The following is a 23,145-nucleotide window of genomic DNA, read 5'->3' on the forward strand; positions in this document are numbered from 1 at the left end:
ACAAGACCTGAGTACTTCTACTTTTACTCAAGTACAAGATCTGAGTACTTCTACTCAAGTACAATATCTGAGTACTTCTGTTTTACTCAAGTACAATATCTGAGTACTTCTACTTTTACTCAAGTACAAGATCTGAGTACTTCGACTTTTACTCAAGTACAATATCTGAGTACTTCTACTTTTACTAAAGTACCAGATCTGAGTACTTCTACTTTTACTCTAGTACAAGATCTGAGTACTTCTACTTTTAATCTAGTACAAGATCTATACTTATACCACCTCTGTATAGCCTATGAAAAAAACTAATAGAAAACGAAGGCTAAAGCTAACGTTAGCAGATAGTGACAATGTATGCTAGTTAGCTAGCTCAACGATTCCTTCAATAATATTGCGACAGAAACATTTTTCAGTTCACATCACGCTCTGCCGCTCCGACAGGGAGCTCTGCTCTGAACACCCGAACGGCCCGTTCTAACAGCTGTTCACCAGCGGTCCAGTCTGTGCCACAGTGACTCCGGACCGCACAGTTACTATTAATGAACGCACCCGTAGGTAATGTTGCTGCTGAAGCTAGACCCTCATGCCGGAGACATGTCCAGCCGACAGACAGGAAGACTCGAGCATACAGCTCGCGCTTCATTATAATATATAAAAAAATAACACCATGCGCGTCATGATGGCACATAATAGCTCGCGGCCGCAGATTACTCCGGGTCCCAGACCCCCCCGCCCCCATACCCCAAAAATATTTTTATTGCAGATCTACATGAATCACACAAACGACCTATTTTGGATTGAAAACGGCGAATTTCGCCGAAAGGTGACAAGTTTGCATCCCTGAATATATCCTTTGTTAAAATATTCCCTTAGGATTTCCATCTCTTCTTCTTCCAAACTCAGTTTAAAATTCGTGCAGAAACAGCTGAATAGTACCAAACAGGAAATACGTGGCGCTGTCGGGTGCTGACCAATCACGAAGCGTAATTTCTTGACTGGCAGCGAAACAACCAATCACAGCAGTTCTTCTCCGGCTGGCTCTGTCCAATCACAAACAAGAAGTGTTCTCCCTAAAGGAATACCCTTTCCGTAATTTTTTTAATGTCGTTGTGTTTTGTGAAATGCTGTAGTGTTTTGTGAAATGTTGTTTTGACTTGCACTTCAGGGCCACCATATATTTGTACTACCGGTGGGCTGATTTTGACTACCATGAGCAGTGTTGCAACCATTGGATATTGAAAATTGTTATCTCTACTGTGGACAATTATTTTTCAAATAAATAGACAATCTGTTCAATCCAAATGATCCATAGTCCCCTAAATATTCCAAATCGACCCAAAATGTAACAAAATCAGACACTTTCTGCAGTTTTTTATCCTGAATTGCAAGAAATGGACTCAGCATCCTCAATAACCCAACAACCACTCCAAAATTGTCCAAATCAGCAAATAACGCTAATAATGAAGTGATGCTCTGATATGGTCTAGCGTGAATATAAAACGTGATTTGGACCCCGATTGTTTTAATCCAGTGTGTGTTGATTCCACATACTGTTGTGTTGTTGGTGAATACTAACAGTTGATGCACAGGGCCACAGTTTCACACTATGGTATGTGGTGTTGGTTGTAAAAGGAGGACATGAGCAGTCTGACAGTGAAATCGGACCAAACAGTGGCCAGACTTCGTTCTGCATTGTTGAGAGTTTTGTTCTCAAATGTCATATCCTGGGAAGGAAGTGTGTCATTGTCATGGTGGGGGTGACCCGGTTGCCCCTCTTGGTTTTGCCGGTCTTGCTGAGGCCGATGTACATGCCAGGGTAAGCCGCTGATTCGTAGGCGTTATAGTTGTTGGCCAGGAAATTCTCCTTGAACTTGCACTCATCGTTGAAATTGCCCTGAGGAAAGGCAAACAGAAAACAGACATGTATTAGTTTGAACTAGTCACTGTTTAGCTCCTGAAATGTGACAACTTCTTCACTTTATTTTCACACCTCCTCATGACAGACAAAAATCACAATACACACTAGAGGAAACAATGTGATATTTTCTGTTATTCATCCCAGTCTAATTATCCTGGTTCCTCATGTCTTGCTTGTTCAATTAGTTTGGACTAATTTAAAACCAAAATAAAGCACACTCAAAGTGAATCTGACAGTGAGGGAATGTTTTCTTGTAGTGCTTTAAGTTATTAAAACTAATTAAAACATTTAATTGTTTATTGAATTAACAAAGGAACATGAACCTCATCCGACTCAGCAGAAATTTGAAATTTGAAGTTAACAGAGGCCAATTAAAATTAAATCTGAAATGAAGGGAATCCTTGTCTCATCTCTAACACCTCCCATCAAACTGGATTTATTTAAAGGGAGACTTTACATTATCTATCAGACACATGCAACATCACAGGCATCTTACTCGGAAGATCACAAGATAAGTCTTCGAGCTGATGCTCCAGTGCTTGCATTATGACATCTATACGGTTAGATCTGGAGAAATCACCGGGGAACTATCCTCGTGATTCACCTTCACCACAGACACTTCACCTCCCCCCTTTTACATTAATGTTTGCTAATGTAAGGAAACACATCAGCGGCTCGGCAGGCTCCCTCACTGAGGCTGGGGGCCTCACCAGCCAAAGGTCAAACTGACACCCCCGACCCGCCCACCTCTGTGTATACAGGCCTGTTGTTACATGAGTAACTGCTGGATGACTAACTGTTATTTGGATTACAGCTGAGTTGGCCTCATTCAGCGTTCAAAACTATTTTAACTGCAGTGCTTTGGCGCTCGCTGTAATAAAACATTACACCTATAGCTCAGGGCCACAGGAAATTACCTACAATTAACTGTGACATTAATAAACTCAGACAAAAGCATACATACACACACATTTAAAGCAACTGTGGACAGTAAATTCTGGAAGAATCACTCATTCGTTTAAAGGTCCCATGTCATGCTTTTCCGGTTATTACCCGTCTGTTATGTAGCTTGCCAACCCAGTCTCACGGCATTTCGTGTTATAGTCACGACATTTAATCTATTGATTCGTGTTCACCAACACGATTTTCCCCTTTTTTTCGTGTCACACAGAACGATTTTAAAAGCAATGTATTTCTATTGGTAGTATGTTTCGTGCCTGGAACACGTCTTTTTGTCCGATCGGGTCTTGGAAGACCGGAAGCTGTGGGGTTCATAAAAACATCTTCTTACTCAATATCAAGCCACGATTATTGTTTTTATTTTAAATCGTATAATGTCGGACTTTTTTTGTTGTCTGTGAGGAAAATAAATGGGGCTCAGAGCCTCAGGATACTGAAATCTAATTACGTTTCGCTAGAAACTTATTTTCTCCCACGTTACATTTGTTTTGCATGTAACTCAAATACGTTTACTTTCTACATATCTTTGCATTTCTTTTCTAGCTTATAATAATGATAATGGTAATTTATTAATATAATTTTAGAGCAAACTTATTTTCGCGCTGGCGGCTCACTGTTCAGTTTACCAAATCCGTTATTATGCTGGTTAATGGGTAAATAATCACAATATTGTTTGTAGTCGTTTCATGTCTTAACTACACACTTTTAAATTGTTATCATCCAAAAAGCCTCTTTCGCTGGTACATGAAGGCACTGTGGGTTATTCAAAACCTTAAAAATATGAGAAGACTGATCAATACCTCCATAATCTTCAGTGTGGTTAGCTATGAATCTTCCAAAACTTAAAAAAACCTTGTCCTGGACATAGTTTCTACAGCATAAACTGTGCAACAGTACAGTAGGCCCACACAAACTGCAGAACACCGGTGCTTTGGGAACACTCAAATGATTTAATTCCCATTTAAAATCAGGAGACTAAATACAAACATTATATGCAGACACAGACGTGGTTCAGAAATATTAGAAAACAGAGCATTAAGGCAACAAATCTAGTTTGATGGATGCTGTCAAAACTCAACTACAATAATATACATCAAAATACAACTATGTACAAAGCCAAATGGGATCACAGGAACTAAGATGAAGTGTGAGAGAGAGAGAGAGAGAGAGAGAGAGAGAGAGAGAGAGAGAGAGAGAGAGAGAGAGAGAGAGTATCAGCTACAGATAGAGAGAGATAGAGATATATATGAGAGAGAGAGAGAGAGAGAGAGAGAGAGAGAGAGAGAGAGAGAGAGAGAGATCTTTAGGTTTAAGGAAGGCACACAAATGTCAAGGCACAGAGACAGGTGTGCCTCACTAGAAAAAAGGAGGCTCTGGACACCTCACTCAGCCAGTCATATTTACAGAAAAAAAATCACACTGCTCTTTTCCCTCCATGTCATTTTAAATAGTGGATTATTATGTGGATATTATCCGACTGAACAAAACGTGATCTGTCTCTTCAATTTGTGTCAACCACAGACCTTATTTCGAGCTATTTTCCAAAATCCTATGGAGAAATTGCATTGGTTTTTGTCGAAGGAACCGGAAGGAGTTTACTTCCGGGTTTTAGGACGCGTCACTGTGGCACTCTATTGGCACCGAGGTCCGGAGTCTCCTTGGATACGAGTCCAAACAACTCACAGACTGCCTTGGGCGCTGAAATTGTAGCCCTTTGACCATCAGATCTGACGAAGCTGATTGGCTGAAATTATGTTTCGGCGGCATAGTACTTTTCAGATAGCAACAGTCAGCAATTGGTTGGCTGCTGCTGCACTTACTTGGGCTCCTTTCTTAGCGCCCAGACGAGAGAAGGTAATGATACTTGGGCAAAGATTTCTGCGGCCAGGCAGGAAACACGTGATTTATGAGCAGGGTTGGGTTGTAACGGAATACATGTAACGACGTTACGTAATCAGAATACAAAAATCAAGTAACTGTATTCAGCTCGCATTACATTTGAAAAACGAGTAATCTGATTACAGTTACTTTCGTAAACCTGAAGTGAATACATTTTGGATTACTTATTGGAATTATTGGTGGAAAGATTTCCTCACAACATTTAATATTCATTACTAAAGGTACAGCCGAATCATCACAGCGCACAAAACCTATTACCGCCGCAGATGGACCAAATAAAGGGAGCGTTTGAAAAAAAGTGTGCGGGTCAGCTCAGTGAAACAATAACAACCAAACATGGAGGAACAAAGGTCTGCGTTTACATCGTGGCGATATCGACACCACTTCGATTTTAAACAAGACCATGGGAAGAATATCACGGTCCAGTGTACCTTGTGTCTTCCAACTATCAATACACTGTCTGCATCAAAGGACTCCACGTCTAATCTCAAAAAGCACTTGGAGGTAAGTCAACGTTTGCTTTTTTTTGCTCTCTTTATTGTTGAAATTATATGAAGTCCGTTATCCCGACTTCGACAAAGTTACCTTACTGTTTTATAAAAGGGAAATAAACACAACGAACACACACACACACACACACACACACACACACACACACACACACACACACACACACACACACACACACACATCATGCGCCTTGGTGACCGGAGATCTCCTTTATAAAACTAATAAAAGGGGGAATAATCGGGCAGTTCGTGTAGAGGTGTGTGTGGTTAAAACACATCAGCCTGCGGTTGCTCTTTAGCCTTTCTAATGATTCTGAAGGTAAACACAGTGAAGGCGGTGCGTGAAAGTCGAGGGGTGAAAGGCGGTGCGTGAAAGGCACTGCGCGCTCCTCTTCTCAGAGGCTGAGTTAACCCTCCCGCTGCCTCCTGGTGCTGCAGAGATTTTTTGCCAATCCGGTGCTTAAACAAATAGCTCTACACCCCTGGCCGACATGTCCTTAAAATGAAGTCCGAGTTCGAAATATATCTCAAATAATGTATGCACTGTAATTTCCCCACAAAAACACAACAGTCTGCAATGAAATGGTTGTCTCCTGTGTGCTCCACTTCACTTCCTCCTTGGCGCACCGGTAACTATCTCGAAAAAAAAAAAATAAGTCGGGATAACGGACTTCATATCATTCATATGGAGTGGGGCCAGACTAATGTGGAAGAGCAAATTAAATGCTCTCACATTCGTCTGGTTTCCAGTCTATGTAATCTTTGTTTTTAAGTGTTGAATGTACAAATAATCTAAGATAAATGGGAAAACATTTCAATTGAATTGGCATGGCATACTAGAAAATGGTGTACATAGACATTAGTAGCCTATAGTATTATTTGTGGTTTTCAGAAGTGTATATAGTGGTATTTGGCTGGATAGGCAATCTAGTATGTAATATGTTTAAATGTTTTGTTTGTTACAGAGAAAACATGCTGGTGGGTATGAGAAGATTCCACCCAAAAGGACCTCAGACGATCAAGAACAGAGACCACAACCTAAACAACCAAGACTGGACACATTCATGAATCAAACCACACAGAGCAAAGTGAATGCTCTTATCTTCAATTTCATCATCCAAGATGTGCAGTCCTTTTCCCTCTTGGAACAACCTGCCTTTCGGAACCTGATTGAGGGTATAAGTGGAGGGAAAACGGTCATGTGCCGAAAAAGCCTGATGAGAAGAATTGAAGATGGATTCCTTGCCATGAAGGAAAAAAGCTCCAGACGGTATCATATGTGTGCACAACTGCTGACATCTGGACAGCACACAATCGGAGCTTTTTCGGCATGACATGTCATTGGATAGAGGGGCAAGATCTGGAGAGAAAGTCAATAGCACTTGCATGTGCCAGAATAAAGGGCCGTCACACATATTGAAAAATATGCATTGCAGAAAAAATCCAACAAATTCACGAGATGTTTAACATTGAAAGAAAAGTGCAGGCGACAGTCACTGACAATGGCAGTAACTTTGTGAAGGCCTTCAGAGAATTCGGACCGAGGGAGGAGGCTGAAGAAGGCGGTCAAGATGGCAATGAAGATGCTGGGTTTGAGGATGTCGGTACCATTCTTGATGGGGAAGGTGAGGATGAGGGACTCCAGTTTTGTCTGCCTCCACACCAGTGGAGTTGTATAGATAGTTGTACCAGCGCTGTGCATCACACACTTTAAACCTCATTGCCTCTAAAGATCTGGAGCGGGCTGTGTCACAGGGGGCAACACGCAAACTCTTCTACAGTGCCATGGCTAAGTGTTCTGCAATCTGGAATAAGGCTCACAGATCACCTTTGGCGGCAGAGGCAGTGGAGGAGATTGGGAAAATGAAATTGATCATTCCCTGTGTGACACGGTGGAATTCGGAGTACAATGCAGTTCAGAAGATTGTGTCACTTACAGATGCACAACTGGCAGAGGTTTGTGAGCGCCTTGCAGTTCCAAATCTGCTAGCAAATGAGTTGGCATTCCTGAATGAATATGCAGAAGTACTCAAGCCACTTGCATGTGCCCTTGACCTTCTTCAAGGGGAAACAAAGTGCTTTCTTGGACTTGTAATTCCAGCATTGCAGACCTTGAAGAAGAGGCTGTCTGACAAGAAACCTCATGTGCGCTTCTTCTCAGAAGTCATTGAAACTGTTATCAATGCAATCGATTCCCGCTTCCAGAAGTGGTTTTCAAGTCGCGAGGCTAAATTGGCGACAGCATCAAGCCCTCAGTTTCGTTTGTGGTGGCTGCCTGAAGAGGAAAAGGAAGATGTCCGCAGAATGCTGGTGGCTGAGGCGTTAAACATGGAACCAGCCGTGAACACAACAGCTGCTGCTCCTGCCTCCAGTGACTCTGGAGAGGAGGATTTATTCAGCTACGCTCCTGGAGCCAACAGAGAAACCAGCACTGGCCCACCTGAAGAGGTCAGAAAATATCTGGAGGGCACAAACAAGAAGTTGGGTGCACTAGAGGACTTCCCCACCGTTAAGCAGGTCTTCATTAAATACAACACCACTTTTCCCTCAAGTGCTGCTGTGGAGCGTCTCTTCAGCCATGGTGGCAACCTGTTCACTCCCCAACGCAATCGCATGACCGATGAACACTTTGAGCAGGTGCTCCTGTTACGCTACAACAGCAAAATCACCACTGCGTAGAGTGAAATTGACACCCGAAACCTGAGATCAAATGTTTTATTTTTGTTTATCTTTGTTTTCATTTTAATTCATGTCCTGCCAACACTGGCAGGACAGAAGGCGACACGCTCATTCTAAGCCATGTCCCTCACTCCTCACATCCCAAGCTGCATCCCCAAAAAGTGTATTATGTTGTTACATCGTTTCAGATGTTATGTTTCAGTTGTGCTCTTGATAAGCCATTAAAACAGTAAAAACACGTTCAGTTTCCTTTTGCTTTTTGTGTCTCCTGTTCACCAAAACATACCCATCTGTGATGGAGAAATAAAGTAATCCAAAAGTAATCTAAAAGTAATCTGATTACGTTACTTTTTTAAAACACGTAACTGTAACTGTATTCGGATTACTTTCAGAGCCATGTATTCAGTAATCAGTAACTGATTACATTTACAAAGTAACCCTCCCAACCCTGCTTATGAGTAACTTTAGACATCGTAACACAATTTTAAACGATATTTTATTGTAGATTATACATTTACTGATACCAACTATATAATATTTACCTTGTTCATTAAAAAGAAAAAGAAAAAGAATATGGGCCGGCCGCCACTGCAAGCAACACATGCTAAATGTGAGTCTTACAGGGAAACAGTAATCTGTTAGCCTGTGATGACTCGCTGCAAAACCAACTGTTAGCCTTTTTGTTTATTTGTTTAATGAAACCGGGTGCTTTCAATGCGACCATCTTTATAAGGACGTTGGCACAGGCTACCGGGGAAGTGGACGGCGAGGAATCGTGGAGGGTTTTTACTCCGAAGAGGGCTTCCCGGGGTACTGCAACTGGAGCTGTTTTCTGGTGGCTGAGGGAACAACAGACCCCGCCTCACCCCAGTGAAGAATCCTCAGTGTCCTCTCCACTTTCAGAGGAAGGGTCAGAGGAACTCAAAGACATGCTGGACTCCAGAGGTCATTCCGTGTCCGTGTTAAGGAAATTGTGCCTGTCTTCTAAATAAATACAAATTGATTCTGCACTGAAATGCCTCTCGGTCAAACTGCATGTTTATCTTTGGCAGCCAGGTGCATAAACACACTGAACAGTTGTTTTTGTTTTTGAGTAATCAAGCACCTCTTCAAAGACACATTTGATTTGATTATTTCGAACGTGTAATACAATAATGAAATTAAACAAGAGAATTATGATACTGTAGAAACGTAAGCAGTATCAAATTGATAAACTAAATATTATTGACTTACAAATGATATATAAACAAATGATCTACCTAATTACACATCCGAAAAGGCGTGGGAAGGAGTTTACACGTATTTAACCCCACCCCTTCTCCCAAAAACTAAATTAACAGTTTTCTTTTAAGAAAATATACATCTAAATGTATGTCTACAATATACATTTACAATTATAAATAGATCATATCATTATTACTACAATATATATATATATATATATTAATTTACATTGTATGTCAAATTTGATAAGACAAATATAAAAGACTATCTTTTTACATATGACATACAAAATACATTTGTTATTAAAAAACAAAAACATAATAACAACAAATTGTTGTTAATAATAATAATTTAATTTCTGTAAGAAAAACATATTTTCATGCATTTTTATATCGTTAATAACAAGCATTACAATGTCTAAAGAGACTCGCTGTGTATGAGACTCAATACTCGCTGGTTGTACTTTTGCGGGCAATTCGCAATTCGCTAGGTGGCGATGTTACAAAACAACTAGGGTCCTGGGAGTGCGGTCCTGAAACTGCAGTCTCCGATGCTGCAGCTATTGCATACTATTGGAGACAGGCGACAGAGGGCCACAGTTTCCCCGCAGCGAGGCACCGGCGCTAACAGTTCACGAGCGTGCTGGGTCAGGGTCCAGGGCAGTGTTAATTTCGTCGACGAAAACTATGACGAAAAATGTTCGTCAACGACCTTTTTTACATTACATTACATTACATGTAATTTGTTAGACGCTTTTATCCAAAGCGACTTACATACATTCAGTACTGTGGACAATCCCCACAGGAGCAATTTGGGGTGAAGTGTCTCAGGGACACAACGACATGCTGACTGCAGTGGGACTTGAACCTGCTATCCCCTGATTCGAAGTCCAGCACACTATTCACTGAGCCACAGCCTCCCTCACATGACTAAAGACGAGACGATGACGAGCTAAAAATAGATTCTTGATAATAAAAACTGGCGAAATGTATATTTTGTTTTCGTTGACGAGACGGGACGGGACTAAGGTGTAAATGGTGGACTATCGGACATTCAAAATGCAGGATATTTTCCCCCAATTGTCCGCCAAAATGCATCCTCCGTTTCTAATTTGAAATATCATTATTTCCGCTCTCTTCACTCCAGAAGAGCGATCTCCCAGGGTGTTTCTCAATCTCGAGTACGCTTGCTTGGTAGCACATGTCTTCCGAGCATCTTGCTTCAGAAGCGAGGCAAGAATACTTCCTGGCATTCGGAAAACGAAGAATGGAACAGGCGAGCAAGTGTGCAGGTGTGCGTCATATGAGAGGCCCCGCCTTACATCTTCTGCCACAGATTTGGGGAAATTGGTCCGTGCGCAAAGCATTGTGGGGATTTTAAGACTGCAGAGTCTACACATGTGCAGCCTCGACATTTTTCCAAACGGAGTATGCCGGGCTCGGTAGAATTCCAAGTATGCTGGACATTGGAACAGTACTTCGGCGGCACTCGATGACGTAGTATGCTTGAAATAGTGGCTTTGGAGCAGCTTTACTCGACATTGAGAAACACCCTCTGTGTCTGGTCTGTGCGGGGGGGGCGGGGCCTCACAGACGCTGCAGCGGCACACAGAGATCTGCCGGGGACGGAGCGTTCAAAAGTATAGAGACACTCTACAAGGCTCAATGTGGACAAAGCTCGTTTGCCATTAGTGTTTTCGCGTAAGCGCGTTGACACGAGCAGTCTGTCCAAACAGCTGGCCAAAAGGCGTCATATTCAGTCGGAGAAATGCACAATTTTCGACTTCCTTAACTCGTAGCTCTGTTGCCCCAATTACTGGTGGGAGATGTACTTGTAGTTAAGTAAAAAAGTACCAGAGTGTAGGAATACTCTGTTACAGTAAAAGTACTGCATTCAAAATGTTCCTCAAGTAAAAGTAGAAAAGTATTATCATCAAAATATAGTGAAAGTAGCGACAGTAAAAGTAATCATTGTGCAGATTGGTCCATTTCAGAATAATATATATGATATGTTTTATAATGATTGATCATTAAAGTGTTCTCAAAGCTGGTAAAGGTGCAGCTAGTTTGAATGACTTTGTATACTGCAGGGTAGCTTGTGGATTTACTCCAGGTGGAACTAAAGTCTGATTTTACACTTGATTATATTTCACATCATTCATCCACATCTGTAAAGTAACTAAAGGTATTAAATACATGTAGTGGAGTAGAAGTACACCATTTACCTCTGAACTGTAGTGGGGTAGAAGTACACAGTAGCAAAATACTTAAATACTCCAGTTAAGTACAAGGACCTCAACATTTTACTCAAGTACAGTACAATATAATAACATAATTATACATATTTTATTTATAACTTATATAAATATGACTGAATTAATTTAAAGAGAGACTAAAAGTTGACTAAAATGTAAAGATTTTTCATCGACTAAAAGTGGACTAAAACGTTTTTTAGTTTTCGTCGACTAAAACTAGACTAAAACTATGAAGGATAAAAAGGACTAAAATGTGACTAAAACTAATAACCATTTCCGTCTAAAGACTAAGACTAAATCAAAAATAGCTGCCAAAATGAACACTGGTCCAGGGCTGTTTTTCAGTCCCAGTCCGCTCCTGCCAGGCCCCATTTAAAATCACGATGTGAGTTGTTGAGTTAGGTGGAACTTTATAAATTTTAAAGAAGGTTGTCTAGTCTATTCACCAACAAAGTTTGAGTTTTTTAGACCAATTTAACCTTTATTTGAGATAGATTTGAAAGGGATTTCAAACCCATGCCCCCCTCAACTGAGCTCCAGTACATGGGTTGTTGTCACACGCAGTTATTTCTTACTGAAGGCCCATATCATTCATTACCAATTATTCATTTTCATCTCTGTTGAATAAATTACATTGTAGCTTTCATAGACCAAATATGAGGTATTATAAAACGGACAAGCCAAATCAAGCAATCTGATTGGTTCTTAGCTGTGGTATACTGAGCGTATACCACGGGTAGAATTGTAAGTTACTTTTCACAACAACTCAGTATCCCTCCGCGTCTGAGATAAACAGTATACAGTTGGCCCGAAAAGCAAACTGCCTGCAGTTTGCTTTTCAAACTGGAACAAGAAAGCAGCGGAGAAGTAACGGGGCAGAAACCCTCCTTTTTACGCAGCGGTCCAGACATAGACATCAAACGGCAAAACATATTCAGTGTGCAGTTCCTTTGGCATTAGGGCAGGGATATCTAGATACTTTCTAAGGTTTGACATAATTAATTGTGCTACTTTTAAAGCAAGCAACAATGTTTTCAAATCTGTAATCAAAAAGGTCCGCAAAAACGCTATCGACCAATCAGATTGCTTGATTTGACTTGTCCGTTTATAAATATATTTACATTTCTTCCGTTACGAAACAAACTTACAAAGCATAACATGGACACATTTAAGATTAACTTCGACCTCCGGGGTGGTCTTACTATGGAGGAGTGGCTTGAGGAGGAGTGCCTATCTCCAGAAAAAAAGCCCCCTGCTAAACGAAGACATGCAGAGCTACGTGATGAGCAGGTAGACCAACTAGAAAAAAAACGAAACGAACAGAACACCGTGAAGCAAACAAAATGGGCAGTTAAGTGCTTTGAAGACTGGTGTCAGGATAATTCTGTGGTCATAGACTTTCAGACGTCGACAAAACAGCAGCTCAATAACATCTTGAGAGATTTTTATGCAACTGTCAGAAACGGTAAAGGCGAACTATACGGCCTGAGCAGCTATATCGGTCTACGTGCTGGACTCAACCGGCACATAAATGACCCACCACTCAGTCTGTCCTGGTCCATCCTCAAAGACACCGAGTTCACAACTTGCAACAATGTGTTCATCGGCGTTGTGAAAATGTTGAGAAAGAAGGGACTCGACACTTCAGTCCATCACTCTTCCATAACAGAACATGACTTTAAAGCTATCAAGCAAGTACTTGATCCCAAAACTCCGGAGGGGCTAGTAAACAAGGTGTGGTTTGACGTTCAACTGCACTTTGGACGCAGGGGAAATGAGGGTAATCGGCAGCTCAAACCCTCGTCTTTCACCACCAAAACAGACGAAAACGGGCTTAAGTATGTAACGCTGACGTTCAATGAGCACACAAAAAACCACAACGACCCGCAGGCGAGAAATAAAGAGAGCACAAGGGGATTTATGTGTGAACTGCCTGGTGATCCTCTCTGCCCCGTTTCTTCGTTGGAAAAATACATCTCCCTCCTACCCCCGGACGCACCTGCCTTTTATCTACACCCAAGAAGACAAGTGAACTGCGATGTCGACAATATTTGGTAAATGATGTGTAGTGCATATTATTTTAATAGATTAGGCTAGATTAGGATAGCTACTAAAAATCACATTTGCTTTGTTACAGGTTCACTCGAGAGCCAATGGGCGTAAATCACCTTTCGACAATGTTGCCTAGAATGTGCAAGCAAGCAGGAACACAGCAGAAATACACCAACCACTGCCTCCGCAGTACCACCATTCAGAAGCTTTCTGATGCGGGTCTTGAAAGCAGAGAAATTATGACCGTTAGTGGCCACAGGTGCGAAAGCTCTCTCCAGAGCTACTGGAAGCCGAATCTCGCAGACCGGAGAAAATGGAGCAATATTCTCTCCACGCCCAGCAACAGCCGAGTACAACCGCAGCCTAGTACAAGTAACCTTGTAAGCCAGTCTACGGATGCTGCACAGTTTTTCAGTGGGTGCACAATAAACGGCAACATACAAATTAATGTAAATAAATAGCCAAATAACCGATCAACGCTGTCTGTCTAATTTGTTCGCTAGCTGTTGTTAGTGTTGTTGCATAGCAACCACCTCGCACTATGTTTTGTGCAGAAGGCAACGGGGGGACTATTTTATTTTGAACATCATTATTTAATAATAACAACTACTTAAATTAGAGTGTGTATTTTTCTTTTATATTGCCACACTTGGTAACCGTTTTATAAAAGCAATAGCTCACTTCAGGCCGTGATATATGCTCATTATATCACAGCTAAGGGGGTTGTCGACCCTCCGCTTCGCGTCGGGCCGAACCACGCCCCTTAGCTGTGATATAATGAGCATATACCACGGCCTGTCGTGAGCTATTGCTTAATTATTAGTTGCCAAAGGTGTGTCACCTTCAACTGTCTCCCTTTTCATTGCAAAAAAAACCATCTTGATTGATTGGGCTTTTACACAAAACATCTTCAGCATAATGTTGTTTAGAGCTGTACATTATGACAGCATCATGATGGGATAGTTTTCACTGAATGTGTGCTCTGTGTGGGAAGCACATCTTTCACGTCATAAAGATAATGCCAGATTATTTCAGCTGCAGTAAACTGCGTCAGCTCCCATCGCTGCTCCGGATACTACATTAACCATTACAACGGATTCCCATATGATGCGCCACAGGGGCGCTACGAGTCGGCCACGCGTTAACTGCGTCATCTGCGGGGGATTTCTTTTCAGCCAAGAGTTTCCCGATGACCCAGCAGGGACCCCCATTGACCATTGAAGAGAGAAAGATAAAGTGCTGCAATGTTCTGGGACACCCAAGCACAACTGCGACAGTACTCAGATGTGCCGTAACCAGCTACTAGTTAGAACTTGCATAAGTTTAAAAACAGTGGTTATGGAGAAGAAAAGTCCGAACCGGTTCTTACCGAGCCGTAGAGCTTCCCTTTGTCGCTCATAGCGATGAAGAGGCCGCTCCTCACTCCAAACAGAGTCAGCACTCCTCTCTCCACCGGGGACAATTCCAGAAGGCCTGGGATGAAACAGAAATGATAAAGGGCATCTTAAAGAGAAAGCCGAACAAAATGATGCTCACTATGATTGTTTCAGAAGTGTTATATCAAAAAATATATTTTGAACAGGAAAAGTTGGAACAACCCAGAATAATGTTTTTATTCATCAGCTTCAAACTGCAGGGCTTGAAAGGACTGTGGCTCACTTATGTGTTGCACTTCTAACTGAACACATTTACCTTCTAAAGGCCAAACCACTTAGAGAGTGTTCTTAGAGGTACTTAACATCTGCTGGACTCAACAAATGTATCACACTGAGTCCAAGACACGCACGTCTTTCTGTCCAAATCTATCAACTCTCTGGCTCGCTGAGTGAATCAGAATCCACTCAGACAGCGGTTGAATTCACACAAATATCACACAGAGTTTAAAATGTAAATTCATAAGGATTCATTAAGTTATTTAACTGAATGTCAGATAATTAACAGAAATCTGAAACCGAAATCTGTAAAAACTAGAATTTTGGCAAGGAAACGTAGTACCTAGAATAATATTAATACAAATAATAATAATAATAATAACAGAAGGAGATTTAGGAAAGTACAATTTATTTCATGGAGCATAGGCTCCTCAAGCACAGAATATCCACAGAGGTAACATCATGATACACATTCTTTACAATGAAACACAACATGAAACACTTTATATAAAACATCAGAGATTTTGACGAAAAAGTAAGACCCTTTCCCATTGTGCCCAGTGAGCACCTGGTATGCACACGCACTTTAAACAATCCATACTCATTCGAGTGATTCAAGTAACTCAAGTCTTACTATAGAAAGACTAGGTGAATGTGTGCCGTGTACAGTAACACATGTGTAGCCTGCTTTACATGGATTTGAACAGCAAAATGCAAGGTGACTTACTGTATCTATTTTCATTATGCACTCCTGTGACCTTGCCGTTTGGTAAGACCTGGATGTGGAACCCGATGCCCACGTTACAGTACAGCCTCCTCAGTCTCTTTATCCCCAGAAGGTACTCTCCATCTCCAGCCATATCCTCCCTCTTCTCCCAGGAGCGCACCAGCGGCCCGGCGCTCCGGACGCTCCGGAGGCTCTGTCTCCTGCTGCTGATGACCGGGAGAGGAGCGAAGGAGCTGCACAGCAGGATCCCATGCAGGAGCAGAGGCAGCCTGGACCTGGATGATGACATGCTCTGCGCAGCAATCCTGGAAGCCTTAGAGATTTGACTATTCTGTACTTCTTAGTATAAATTTGTAAGTCTAAGTATCAATTTATTCTTAAAAATGGACCCAAAATGTTTTCCAGCTTCAGTCTCTCAGAGGAAAAGCCATGAAGAAAAAGCTACAACTGATGTGCTCTTTGAAGCCCTGTGAAAAGTTTCAGTATGCTTATTTAGACATGTCTAAAAGCTGAACCCGTGAGGGGTCCAGTTGGCCAGCGAGAGTCTCTAGTGTGCTCCTCAGGTAGATCCAGCAGACAGACTTATATGTGCCCCGTATTACATCACACACCACCTGCTGTCCTGTTTGTCTGTGAGTCACAGATGCTGTAGAAGCACACAAACTAAGGAATAAATAAAACCCATAGTGACAGAAAACAAAGAGGAACACGCAAGTACACAAACCCAGAGTACATACATTGATAAAGAGATTGGACGGGATGGATGTAAAGAGTGTCCTTGTTAGTGTTATGTATTTTTAGGGTGGAGATCATTTCAACATATTTGAGACTGGGGAATGGTCTCTACAGTCAATTACCTTTACCGGTGATACAGTTTGCCTTAGAATATATTTGTATTATGTGTATATTGGAGAGGTATTGGTGGTGCATCTGAGACTCGGGTATTTCGAGCCACTGAGGTGGTTCAACTTCTCCACTGCTGTAAAGCCCCAGGGAGTGATGAGATCTGTCCAGAAACGCTGCAGGCTTAGGGTGTTGAGGGACACATCTCATCAACTTTGTGTTGAAGTTGGGGGCTGTACCGAAGGAACGGTGGTGGTTCCCCAGTTCAAGAAGGGGGACCAGAGGGTGTGCCCATTATGGGCTTTACTTTGTTAGAAAAAGTGGTGGGGACACTTTTTTTCCGATTTGAAAAAACACTACTGCATTAAGCGCCCCCCACAAACAATACATACATATGCTTACAATACTTTTTTGACAAATAGTGCAGTAACTATGCTAGGCTACTGCAGGGCGTGAGCAACTACTGCTTTACTATTCTCTATTCAATTATTACTGATAATAAACGTGTCGCAGGTCCAAACTGCACCACTTGTGTTACCAGAAATACACCCACAAAGTGACATGTCCCCAGCGTCCCCAGTATAAATGACGCCTATGGTGCCAATTTTGAACCCATTACTCAACCCTCCCCGGGAAAGTTCACTCTAGGGTCCGGTCGAAAGTGAAAACTCAGATTGAGGAGGAACAATTCAAGTTCTGGCAACGATCCTGGAGAGGGCCTGGGAGTATGCCTATCACGTTAACATGTGTTTTGTGGATTTGGAGAAGGCGTAGAACCAGTTGGGGTGGAAAAGGGCATCTAGTAAGGATGACAACGGGTTGCTTCAGAGAGAGGTGTTCCAGGTACTTACAGCTGAGAGGAGAACACCGGGCAGACCCAGGACCTGGTGGAGGGATTTTATCTCCACTCTGGTCTGGGAGCGTCTCGGAATCCCCCAGTTAGAGCTGGTTAATGTGACCAGGGAAAGGAACGTCTATTATTGCCTAGCTGTACCATTGTAACCATATGTTTTAATTTGGTTCTGAAATGTGTATTTAGGTTCAGCTAACAAGAAGTGAAGGGTTAATTGGAAGTAACCCCACCTGAGCAGCACCTGTTCTGCAGCCCTTAACCCTCCTGTCGTGTTCATTTCTCCCCCCTTACTTTGGTGTTCCCGGTCAAATTTGACAAGTCTATTTAAACTGCTATTACATAAACACAAAAACCATTCATCATCCCCAACTTCTATTTAATACCCATTTAAGCTGTAAATACATATTATGGTGTGTTCTATCTGATGGATGAACATGGTGTAACAAAGATGACTAAACCACTCAAAATTCAATAAAGTGGTGATCAGCAATGTATATGTTCAAAGCCTAATGTGGAGGATATCATAAGGCCTTGAGGAAACAAATTAAAACACAATATTTATGATATTTGTTCAACCGTTCTCAGTATGTTAGAGTACAGAATAATCAATCATCTAACCTCCAGCTGTCCACAGGTGGCCCACAAGGGTCAATTCTGGGTCCATTGTTATTGTCATTGTATATAAACGACTTACCATCGATATGTCCTGACACAAACATCCAAATGTATGCTGATGATACTGTAATTTATGTTCACGGAGGCAGTCTGACACAAGTGGCTAATGAACTGACGAACAAGATGGTTCATGTAACAGCTTGGTTGGAGCAATGCTGTCTGCAACTAAATGTCAGTAAAACTGTATGTATGTTCTTCACCAAAACCAAGTCCTCCTGCGTTGAGCCAGATGTGTTTGTGTCCGGGGAGAGGCTACAGGTGGTCTCACAGTACAAATACCTGGGGGTCTTAATTGATTCAAGACTCAATTTTAAGGCTCAGGTGAAAAAGGTCTGCAACAGGGTCAAATTCAGTCTGTCAAATTTGAGGTTTACCAGAGACTGCATGTCAACAGAGGCGGCTCTGATGTACATGCACTCTATGGTTCTATCTCACATCACCTACTGCTTAACAACCTGGTCCAACCCGGTATCACGGCAAGACGTGAACATGTGACGATTTACCATGCTGGGAGACGTGAAGATGTCACGATTTCGTCCCTTCAAACGTGACAGTTACACGGTATTGTTAACATGGCCCAGCCAGTGGAGAAATACCCGGAAATGCGAAGCAAATCCTCTACCAAGACGGTCGGTTGTTATTGTCAATATTAATATAATAATGATTTATTTTGTAATAGTCACACTCCATTTCGCCGATTTTCTTGTTGCCCCAGCTGGTCGACACCTCTTTTAGCAGAAACAAAGGCTACATTAATGTATTAAATCGATGTTAATCCATGCGTGTGGATGTGGAATTAACGGACGTGACGTTGTGCGATTGCGTTGCCAGGCAACAGCTTCGGTTCATGTTAATTTACAAACTCTTCAACTACAACCGTAGTTATATTTAAAAACATGTTAGAAGGCCTCACGAAATACTTTAATGTAAATTTAAATTTAAATGTGAAGGAATGTGTGTATAACAAAATACATCCGTCATAAACGAAACCGGAAACAGACGTAGGCAAGATCCTCAGCTCGATGATTGGATGGTTTAGCCGCAATGCACGCTGGGATTTGGTGTTTATGCGATGTGAAACCCGAAAACATTTTTTTTAAATAAAATAATACTTTATTCCGAGTGTGCTTGCTTTTCTCTTTGAAAGTCATCACATAACTGCATTGTAATACACGGTTCGGCTGCATTAAATATTACATATCTGCCGTAGTTCTCTATTTATAGAGCCCTGATGAGAAGACTTCTAGACAAACAGGAACTGCCGCCAAAACTGAAAACTTGACGTGGATCATAAATATATAAGCAATTAAACAACATCTTACATTTCTTTTCACACAATACGTCTCCTTGCAGTATCAACACTAATTCGGCTGACTTTTATATTTGATCCAATTGGTAGATAGGCTTTATTTACGCCATAACGGTGCACAGCTGATAGAAAGGGACACCGACTGGTTAAAGCACGTTATTGAATTTTATTATTTTATTATTAGATATTAATAGGATCCCTATAAAGTATATTCATTACTCGTTATTCTCTACTAATAGTTAATTAAAGACTGTATATAATGACTATTTTGCACATCCCATTCAAGATTTCAAGATTTTCTAAGGTTTATTGACATATCATATTATACACAACTACAGTGTAGTTATGCAATGAATGAAAAACTTGGGTCGCAGGTTCCTCAACAGTGCATTACAAGACATCTATCAATATGTGTGTGTACCTCCACCATTAAACTGTCATATTCTGCACATTTCTTATACTATCCACATACATCTTATAAGAGTATAATACATATGTATAATATCAGTTCAAATAAGTGCTTAAACATAGTTAACATTGCAGGAAAGCAATATATTAGACGTTAAGTACTTTGTCAGGCTTAATATTTATCTGTAGATACAAATGTCACTGTGTGTGCTGTGTGCTCTGCATGTGTGACCATCAAAGAGGGTTTCATCCCTCCATATTCATCTTCTATACCCCCAAAGCTTTTTTCTTATTCAAAAGAAGACCTTAACCTAAAGTATTCTTTAATGTTTAAATTAAGCCTTATTAGTTTGTCTGTTTTGCACATCCTCCTATATGAGGATGTGCAAAACAGACAAACTAAATATGATATGTCAATAAACCTTAGAAAATCTTGAAATCTTGAAAGGGATATGCAAAATAGTCATTATATACAGTCTTTAATGAACTATCAGTAGAGAATAACGACGAGTAATGAATATACTTTATAGGGATCCTATTAATATCTAATAATAAAATGATAAAATGCAATAACGTGCTTTAACCAGTAGGTGTCCCTTTCTATCAGCTGTGCACTGTTATGGTGTAAATACAGCCTATCTACCAATTGTATAAAATATAAAAGTCAGTCGAATTAGTACTAGTAATACTGCAAGAAGACGTATTGTGTGAAAATAAATGTAAGATGTTGTTTAATTGCTTATATATTTATGATCCACGTCAAGGTGTCAGTTTTGGCGGCAGTTCTTCCTGTTTGTCTAGAAGTCTTCTCAGCAGGGCTCTATAAATAGAGTTAACTACGGCAGATATGTAATATTTAATGCAGCCGAACCGTGTATTACAATGCCGTTATGTGATGACTTTCAAAGAGAAAAGCAAGCACACTCGGAATAAAGTATTATTTTATTTTTAAAAAATGTTTTCGGGTTTCACATCGCATAAACACCAAATCCCAGCGTGCATTGCGGCTAAACCATCCAATCATCGAGCTGAGGATCTTGCCTACGTCTGTTTCCGGTTTCGTTTATGACGGATGTATTTTGTTATACACACACATTCCTTCACATTTAAATTTAAATTTACATTAAAGTATTTCGTGAGGCCTTCTAACATGTTTTTAAATATAACTACGGTTGTAGTTGAAGAGTTTGTAAATTAACATGAACCGAAGCTGTTGCCTGGCAACGCAATCGCACCACATCCACACGCATGGATTAACATCGATTTAATACATTAATGTAGCCTTTGTTTCTGCTAAAAGAGGTGTCGACCAGCTGGGGCAACAAGAAAATCGGCGAAATGAAGTGTGACTATTACAAAATAAATCATTATTATATTAATATTGACAATAACAACCGACCGTCGGGGTAGAGGATTTGCTTGGCATTTCCGGGTATTTCTCCACTGGCTGGGCCATGTTAACAATACCGTGTAACTGTCATGTTTGAAGGGACGAAATCGTGACATCTTCACGTCTCCCAGCATGGTAAATCGTCACATGTTCACGTCTTGCCGTGATACCGGGTTGACCTGGTCACATGCCTGTACAACCACTCTTAAACCCCTGGAATCATTATACAAAAAAACACTTAAAATAGTAGATAAGAAATCAGTTTATTCTCATCATTGCCCAATACTCACAAAATATAACTTGTTGAGCTGGGAAAATGTAATTAGATATGCAAATGCTTGCCTCATGTACAAAATAATACACGGCCTTACCTCACCTCCGCTCAGACATTTTATCACCATACACACACCTGTAACTAGGTCAACAAGAGCTGCAAGGAAGAGTTCATTCAGCCAATCTTCATTTTCTTTTAAAGCTGCACAACAGTGGAACGCAATCACAGTAACGATTAGAGAACAAAACACCTGCAGTTTATTCAAATCTAATTTAAAAACATGGTTAGTGGAAAATCAGCTCTGTCAACACTAACACAACGCCCTGTTTGTACACATGTGCCTTGACCTGTTGCTATCTGTCTGCGTGAATATGTATTTTTGTTTTTATGTTTTTATATATGCTTTTATCATAATATAAGCATCTATGTTGAATGTTGTTTTACTGATTGTATATACCTGTCATTTGAAGTGACATTTTTTTTTAGGATGACTTTCAACATCTGTCCAGGGACTGCAGATGAAAAATAGCCTGTTGGCTAACTCTGGCGCATTTACAGAAATGTTAATCAATGCGCACTGTCCCTGTCAAATAAATAAAAATAAATAGATTTGACCCAAACACGACAGGAGGGTTGAATACCTCATGGTTTTCCAGGTGACTTGGAGCTTTTCATCTATCAGAACTGTTGGAAACACATTGTGGATAGCCTTCCATAAAGCATTTGTTTAATTTTAAGATATGTGCATGTATTAGATAAAGAGGATGGATAGACTGGAAAGGGGGGAGAGACTGGATAACAAGAGGCCAGGGGTCAGATTTGAACCCATCATTTCAATTCATTTTCATCATATAAAACGATGATACTTCTCCAGTAGCAGCTCCCACTTGATGCTTATTCTGCTGCTGCTGGGCACCAAACAAGTAGTTCAAGCATAAAGACACACTGTAAACAACACAATGATTCATACCAACAAATGTTGGCCTATCTACACAAACACACTTTAATACAGCAGAGGGTTGATATCATGTGACATGTGGTGCGTCATAGCACTGCTCATGGGGCTCATTGAGGTCCAAGAGAGCGGGACACAGAGGCCATGGTAGATCATGTGTGTACACATGTGAAGGAACAGCCCCCCCCCCATGGGGAGGAAACCCCCCAGCAGCTGTGACGTGGGGAGACTTTTCTCAACATGTTCTCTGACATCAAACCTCGTCACAGCGCCGCCAGGAAATCTCACAAGAAAACACAAGTTATGTATTAGAAAAGTAGATAATTATACATATTAAAGGAGAGGTGTCATGGCCATTTCCACTGATCATAATTCCATTGTTGAGGTATACTAAAATAGATTTATACTGTGCATTTTTCCAAACTCACATTGGTTTCTCATACAGCATCTCTGTAAACTACGTGTATTCACTGAATTTCACTCTCTGCCTTTAACGGCTCGTTGTAGCTCCCAAAGCTCCAGCCCCCACCCTCCCTGTGAGCACAGTGTGCTCTGATTGGTCGGGAC

General features: G+C 41.1%; 1 protein-coding gene across 1 annotated transcript; it reads right to left on the reverse strand.

Moving 5' to 3' along the window:
- Nucleotides 1-1,714: 1,714 nt before the first annotated feature.
- Nucleotides 1,715-17,844, reverse strand: LOC117485435 (fibroblast growth factor 4B-like). Its single transcript, XM_034133994.1, has 6 exons — nt 17,798-17,844; nt 17,566-17,659; nt 17,415-17,445; nt 15,872-16,021; nt 14,862-14,965; nt 1,715-1,891 (listed from the first exon to the last, which is right to left on the reverse strand). The coding sequence occupies exons 1-6, from the start codon at nt 17,842-17,844 to the stop codon at nt 1,715-1,717; spliced, it is 603 nt and encodes a 200-aa protein (XP_033989885.1).
- Between the last annotated feature and the right edge of the window lie 5,301 nt (nt 17,845-23,145).

This window comes from Trematomus bernacchii, unplaced genomic scaffold (assembly GCF_902827165.1).
Source record: "Trematomus bernacchii unplaced genomic scaffold, fTreBer1.1, whole genome shotgun sequence".
In the NCBI taxonomy this organism is placed as follows: Eukaryota; Metazoa; Chordata; class Actinopteri; order Perciformes; family Nototheniidae; genus Trematomus; species Trematomus bernacchii.

Excerpts from the sequence above, each read along its gene's own strand:
- LOC117485435 (XM_034133994.1), bottom strand. The coding sequence starts at position 17,844 with ATGAACACGACAGGAGGGTTAAGGGCTGCAGAACAGGTGCTGCTCAG. Across the intron at positions 17,660-17,797 it reads GCAGAACAGGTGCTGCTCAG|CTCTAACTGGGGGATTCCGA; the intron begins GTGGGGTTACTT and ends CACATTAACCAG. Across the intron at positions 1,892-14,861 it reads AAGGGAAGCTCTACGGCTCG|GGCAATTTCAACGATGAGTG; the intron begins GTAAGAACCGGT and ends GCCTTTCCTCAG.